At 40.5% G+C, this 7614-nt stretch overlaps 1 protein-coding gene across 1 annotated transcript in view; it reads right to left on the bottom strand.

The window, feature by feature from the left end:
• asic1b (acid-sensing (proton-gated) ion channel 1b) overlaps positions 1–7614 on the bottom strand; it is a 349583-nt gene that overhangs the window by 297648 nt on the left and 44321 nt on the right. The window contains exon 2 of the mRNA XM_053652841.1: positions 3926–4121. Coding sequence (XP_053508816.1) covers positions 3926–4121 — 196 coding nt within the window. The remainder of the gene's footprint in view (positions 1–3925; positions 4122–7614) is intronic.

Raw genomic sequence — 7614 nt, 5'->3', positions numbered from 1 at the left:
TTTTAGATGTTTTGACCAGTTGACATGAATTCCAGGGTTTTTTTATTTGGAGCGTCTTAAGTTGAATGAAAGTAAAAAGGCATTTAGGCAATGCCTAACCCCCCCCCCGGGAAAAAAAACAACCCCAAAAAACAGAAGTGGCTTGATCTCAAATGGAAAGGTAAACTAGCACAGGAATGAGAAGTCCGTGTTTGAACGTGCGTTCGTGTGATAAATGGTCATAATCAAACAGCTGATTGGATACGTCTCTGTACCGTCACCTTGGGATAGTAATTACAACCATCGACTCGGATAAGCAACTTGCGAACCATCGATGAGGTAAAACTCAATAAAGGATAAATGAGACAGTTTTTGTTAGGGAGTAATTCTTGTGGATGCGATAGAGATAGCATAGCTAATATTATAATACAAGTAAAGAAATGGCTAACCTAGCTAATGTATGTAAGTATTCATGTACTGAATTAAGTTACGTTAGCCAGTGAAGCTAGTGAGTTAACGTTAGATAAACATACCTCGACCGAACTAACGTTAGTATCTAATGTGGCTTGGTAGTTAAAGTTGAAAACCGATGGTCAAAGTGGGGTTGTTTTTAAAATGTAAAACAGGTGCTGAAACATCATTTAAAAGGTGAAATGTATTTCAATGGGTCCACATATATTTTCAATAAATCTCAAACATTTTATTTGGGGAAAATGAAGAGACTTGACTGAGTACAATACGTGCTGCCAGCTTTCCTTCACAAATATGGTTAGGATAATGGTCAAAAACAACATGAAAAAAACCCAATAAAACTTTAAATTTCCTTCGAATAATTTCAACCAACCCCCCAACCACCACCATCATGCCCCCGAAACCCAGGCTGCACGTAAGCCCTCTGAACACCCAGTGAAAACCCTGAATCCTGTCTATAAACTCAAATCCTGCATTCTGAACAAAAACCATCAACGGTGACAACGATACCTTTAAAAATGGTTTCTTCCAACCAATCAGGCCAAAGTAAAGCCATTGTATTATCTTAAAGCTGCGCATACAGTAAGCATGAGCAGATCTTGAAGGTTATTTTCAATGACATTAGGATATTGACAGACGAGGTCACCTCGAAAGCACAGCCCTATTAGTCACATTGTAGACTGAAAGCAAATGATTGATTTACGTGAAATAATTTTTACAATTAATCACAATGTCCTTAACCTCCTCATTCCATTAGCATGGACACTAGTTAGCTACATTTTTCTAACTCTGGTAAAAAGTAAACAAAAACTAAACAAAAGGAGGAAAAACCACAATTTAACCACACGTTAAATTGCACCCCAAATGTAGAACCAGTCATACAAGGTATCACATGATGTATTATACATTCCCTCCAGGATGTAGCGATTTTGTGATCGCAGAATTAAATGCAAAAAATCAAGGAAACGGCACAATATTTGCAGGAGCTTGCAATTTTTCAAAAATTACCGCAGATTTTCTGCGGAAGAGAATCCCTCTTCGATTCACGTGCGTCCAACATGAGTACAGCTAAACGGTCCCATTTACCTACAAACATCACCGTGCGAAACAATTTCGTGCAATAGCAATTTCATGCAGTTTTCTGCACAAAAAAAACTCTGCAAGTTGCATGGCAAATTTATATATAAAAAAAAAAAAACACAGCAAAATCAATCACACAAAAAAAACTCCAAAATCCTGTATGGACTGATTATCCATGTGCACTGTAAGCTCAATAGGAATGCACACATGGCAAGATAACGGCATTAAATCCTCGTCTAGAAACCAAAAACAGCCTCTTTAATCTTTAAAGAGCCCCTTTAATGTGTAATGGGTAGGGTATTCCCAGCGGTCTTTCCTAGAGAGACTTCCTGAACGCAGAGTTGCTAATGTTGCTAACTAGAAAATCCTATCAGTCAAAGAGATGAAAGACATTTTACCAGGTAACCTGTTTCAGTAAAATTCTGTTACTAACCAAGACAACAGTCTATTGGCTCCAAGGTTCGTGAATTCATAGGTCAAAGTTCACCTAGATAAAGTCAGCGCAAAGGAAAAGTGACCGTTTCCAAATGCACAGGCGTGTTTTTCATGTCCTTCGTCCTTTCCCCTTCAGTGAGCCGCTATGCCTTTCCAGAGTCTTTTTCAGGCGTCTCCCATATAGCTGAAGCACGGCTTCAAAAATTCTAAACGCTACAGCTAAACCGTGTTTCACATCTGCGAACGTTAGGAACGCTTAGCCGTTTGTGAAATCTGACGTACCGTTAACGGGCCTCATTTGTCAATCTTTTAGTAAAAGTTATCAAGTGTAAATGTTCGTGTAAGCCAAACTGAAGTCAAATTTTCTGCCGGATTTGAAAACGTTTCAGAGAGGCTGATGGTACTCTTGCGTGTAAATGGCTCGTTTGCATTTCGTCACACCGGCAAAACTCCAAAAGTGTTCAAAGTGCACAGACAGCTGGAAGCACAAAGTGAACGATCGAGACTGAAAAGCGGAAGTTATTTTTGACTGGAAATGAACAAGGAGTAAAAGCAGAAGTGATTTTGACTCGCTTATACGACAGTAAAAATATTTGATAGTGTATAATAATACGCAAGAGCAAAATTTTCCCGTCGGAGGCATTACAGCTGTGTGCCGACAGATCGGCCCATCCTCCATGCACACAGTGCCATTCCTTTCGTCATGTCACTAAAGTCAAGGTTTACATTACTTAGCATTCGTATGTGTTAACTTACACACACTCGGAAGCACGAGTAGGATGTGGACGTTCTCCGGATTCACAGGATTTTAACGGACATCAAATTTCTCGTGTAAATGCTCATACGCATTTAATATTTACGAATAAATGTGTTCGTGTCCAGCTTGATAAATGAGGCTCACTGGGATTATTAGCCTAAACTGCAAATAAAGAGATTGCTGCTAGTGTTAAAGCGGTGTATGGTCTGTGTGGCATTTTGCACCATAAATGTTACCATCTGTTACCTTCTCAGTCTAGCGGTTGCTGGAATTGCCTTTCAGGCACTCTTGCGTAAGTAGATCACTGTTTATATTGATTCCATCTGTGGAACTTGTTGGGGGTGTGTACACATCGGTTGATCCGAGTGCGACGTCTTTATATACCCGTCGTACACTTAAAGATGACGCGTTTTAAAACCATGAATTTGACAGGTTCAAGGGCTTTTTTGGCTTTCAAACACAGTAAAGCTTAAACGCTTGAGTTTTAATTACCCGTCTCCCTCTATAAACTTATCTGCGCCGCTTATCCTGCTCTCGAGTGTGTACCCGAAAACCCAAATAAAGTTTGGCAATGGCACTGGAGTTTTAATTCATCGTAAATGCAAATTAAACAAGGCTGCTTCCAGTTCTTTCTTGATCGACAGAGATGAAAAATCCTTAAATAAACCCAAGAAAGTGAACACAAACAGACGAGACCGGTGACTGGTTAAACAGTAGGGCTGCTCAATACTCACAATGTGATGAAAATATGGAGCTGTTTTCCACAGGTTCTAGTTTCCACTTGAACAAAGTTCATATGCAGAACTTTTACCCACTAGACATATTGTTATACTGTATACCACAATTTATCATTCCACAATAATGTGGACATAATCTTTACTATTCTAGAAGCAGCCTATTCACCAGCCAGGAATTCAGTCCCTACAGGTGCAGCTACAGCATTTACAATATTAAAAAAACAACATAAATCATGGCGAAAGGTTGGTCAATTATCATGAGATAATCGTGTAATGTCAGCACATGCCTACACCCAACCCACAGACCACTAGGAAAACCAACTCTAAGTGCATCTTCCTTATTGCATTATATGGACAATTGATCAATAAGATTCTTGTTGGTGAAATACCCTCCTCGGATATCTCGCATGCGCCCGAGCAGAGACAGAGCGAGAGCAAAAAGGTGCTACGAGACATGTCGACTTACCACTTTAAAGTCCTCAGCACTGCACTTGTCCCCGCGGTAGTAGCAGGAGAGCAGCATGTCCTTGATGTCGTGGCCCGTTCGATCGTAGAACTCGCGCATGTTGAAGGGTCGCGGTTTGAAGGTCAGGAAGTCAGCCTTGACTTTCAGGGTCTCCAGAACGCTCTCCTCTACCATGTGAGTGTCCCGAATCTCATATCTGAAAAGACACAAAAAAAAAAAGCAAATTGCCACTTAGTACTAATATAATGGTATAATGTAATGGAATTCTTATTGCTACCGGTGTCAAGTTTAACAAAAGTGGTTTTGCGCTGCAATATTTGGTGATAGTCCAACGAATTTAATGACGCTGGTTAACATATGTAGAAACCATAGTCAAGATCCATCATTTTACACGTCAATACAGCCATTTTCTATACCAGGGAACCTGGAGCCTATCCCAGGGAGCATGGGGCACAAGGCAGGGAACACCCTGGACAGGGTGTCAATCCATTTCAGGGCACAATCACATACACATTTACACACTACGGACACGCGTGTATTTGGACCCGGGGAGGAAACCAGAGTACCCGGTGAAAACATGCAAACGCCACACACACGGGGCAGCGGCCCCAACCCTGGAGGTGTGCGGCAAACATGCTAACCATTAAGCCACCGTGCTCCCGCTCAGTTCAATCATTTTTCAGAGTTTTTTTGCAGAAATCTACAACATGGCTGCATCCGAAATCGCAGTACCTACCGCATTCGATTCAGTGCCTACTGCTCAGTCGTTGATGCAGTACGTACTGATCACTATAGGTGGTATGCACGAATACAATCCGGACGTACTACGTGATGCAGATTCTGACAGCTCTTCCGCTCCAGACTCATTGCATTATGGAATAGCGCAGTATCCACAATGTCCAGTGGTTCCATACTGCAGAATCGAGGCAGAAGCAGTAGTTCATCCGGGTATTTCTCGCCTACTGTTTTATCAATACTGAGAATTCGAACATATTACTCCATTAGCGTACTGCTTTTCGCCTACAGTCTAGAAGGGTTGTAGGGATCTTCAGATGCAGCCCATGTCTTCTCTTAAACTATAGTAATTAAAAATATCAAAACTTATTTCTCTCTTTTGCAACAATGATATTATATGAAAGTTAGCAACTTTAAAGATTTACGCTCCTCCCACTTGGCACAATTGCATAACGTCATAACTGAAAAGCATGTTTTGTAATATACAGTATATTTCCATTAATGTGTCATTATGACATGATATCCATGTCAGTTTCCTTTCTAATCCTTTTAAACCACACTAACTACAGTCAAAACATTAAACCACAAACCATGCATATCTAATTCGAAGCCTTATTTGAATAAATGTAAAGACAACAAACGTCTTGTAAGATTATCAGCAATCAACAGGCAAAGATTGATTCTGAGATCTTATATATTTGTATTCTATTCACCTTGTGTCTTTTCTTAAAGAAATATTTTGTCCCATGTTAAGGGACTTTTCAGTACTTTTCCTTGATTTTAAACAAAAAGTTATCAATTACACAGTAGACATTTAGATAGATCAATGTAACATTAATAATGCTAACCAACATAACTTGACTAAGTAAGGTCAGACAACCTTACTTTCAGCCTCAGATGGTATGTCCATGGGTCAATGTACAGTTTTCAGGTCACAAACTTAAGAATCTCGAAGGTTGCAATATATTTCAATGTATTCTTAGCAAAATATAGTCACTGGATTGAAAGAAAAAAGCTCAAAGAGTTTTATTTAAAGAAATCATTAGTAAGAAAACATTTACGGTTGGTCAACTGCAATGTACCAGACTCTCTAGTGAAAGCTAGAGACTAAGGTTATATTATATACAATATAACCAGTCAAAACTAATACAAATTGGATGTAATGTTTGGCCGAAGGAGCAATGATGTCAAAGATTTTCAAAGAAAGCGTGTGGTGGTATGGGAAAAACCGTTGGATATCGCAGTGGCTGAATTCCAGAAGGAAAAAGTTATTTACATTGACAGAGAAACCATAAGAGAGAGATATTCCACCAAAACAATGTTCTTATTTCATTTTGAATTTTGCCTTGGCTGTCTGCTGACTGAGTAAAATAGTCAGCCTGGCTACCGATGCCTGAAAACCCACTAGCCAAGGGGGACTTCCTCAGACAGTAAAGATCACACTTTGAACAAGTTGTTGGATGGCTGCATGGTGTAGAGAAACCGGCATAAACTGAGTCAAATCAGTTTGCAATCAGATACCAGTTGTGAAATGGCTCCTTTTTCCACTTTTGAATTCAAAATGCTGTGGTTGAGATATAGGTCAAAGAGGAACACTGTAGTTTTCAAAACTATCCATTTCCCGTACTGCTTATCCAGGAGGACCCTGGCACCTATCCCAGGGAACTTGGGTTAACAAGGCAGGGGGCACCAAGCCATAGCAGGATACATTCACACAATACGAACAATTCGGAAATGGAAATAAGCTTACAACGCACGTCTTTCGACTGGGAAAGGAATTCCGAGTAGCCAGAAGAATCAGGCCTGAAACATGGGGAGAACATGCAAATTCTATGCACACATGGAGAAGATGGGATTCAAACCCCTAACCCCAGAGGTTCGAGGTAAACATGCTAACCAATAAGCCACCATGCCCCCTTTTAGAACTGTATGTACAGGGCGTCCCAAAAGTCTCCATACATTCCCGATCCAGCCACGAGAATGATTTTGTTACGTTCTTCTTTCATCAAAGGCATTCGTAAAGACTATCTGAAAACATTATATATTCTAAACTACAAATGAACGAATGAATTTTGGAAGACACTTTGCTAAACAATGTTAATTTCCCCCCCAAGTATGGAGATCTTTGGGACACTCTGTAGTAGAAAATGTTCTAATCTCACCATGTGATGGGTTTTCTCTGGCATTCTCACACATTTGTCCTGCTGTTTTCCTTCCTCTTCTTGATGACTCGTTCAAACAGCGAAACAGAGAAATTCTCCATGTGAGACCACAACTCTCTGAACAACAGAACAGCCACACTTGGCACAGAAAAACACATCTATGTGTAAAATTTGAGCTGTGTTTGTGTCTGTGGATGTGTTGTCTATCATGATACAAAGGGAGCAGTTTATCCTGGCAATGCGCTCAAAACACAATTTGCCTCATTTACAGTCCTATTTTTATATATTAGAAACATTAGTTTGATCAGAGCAACAATTAAAGCACACCGATTGTGGAGTAAAGCAAGCAAATCTGTTTACTTAATTACTAAATGGCAAAAATCTACAAATGTTTGTTCAATCATTCACAATAAAAGAACAGTGATTTAGAGCAGTAAGTGGTTTAATGCCCCAGTCGACAATATTTCTTTTTTGGCATGCACAGTGGCTGAGTGGTTAGCACGTTCGCCTCAGACTGCCGTGTGTGTGCGGAGTTTGAACGTTCTCCCCGTGCTGCAGGGGTTTCCTTCAGGTACTCCGGTTTCCTCCCCCGGTCCAAAGACATTGCATGGTAGGCTGATTGGCATGTCCAAAGTGTCCATAGTGTGTGAATGTGTGTGTGATTGTGCCCTGCAATGGATCGGCACCCTGTCCAGGGTGTACCCCGCCTTGTGCCCCATGCTCCCTGGGATAGGCTCTAGGTCCCCTGCGATCCTGTAGGATAAGCGGTATAGAAAATGGATGGATGTATGG

Source organism: Ictalurus furcatus, chromosome 21, assembly GCF_023375685.1.
Source record: "Ictalurus furcatus strain D&B chromosome 21, Billie_1.0, whole genome shotgun sequence".
Classification (NCBI taxonomy): domain Eukaryota; kingdom Metazoa; phylum Chordata; class Actinopteri; order Siluriformes; family Ictaluridae; genus Ictalurus; species Ictalurus furcatus.
The sequence above is the reverse complement of the archived record's forward strand: the minus strand, read 5'-3'. Positions and strand labels throughout refer to the sequence as shown.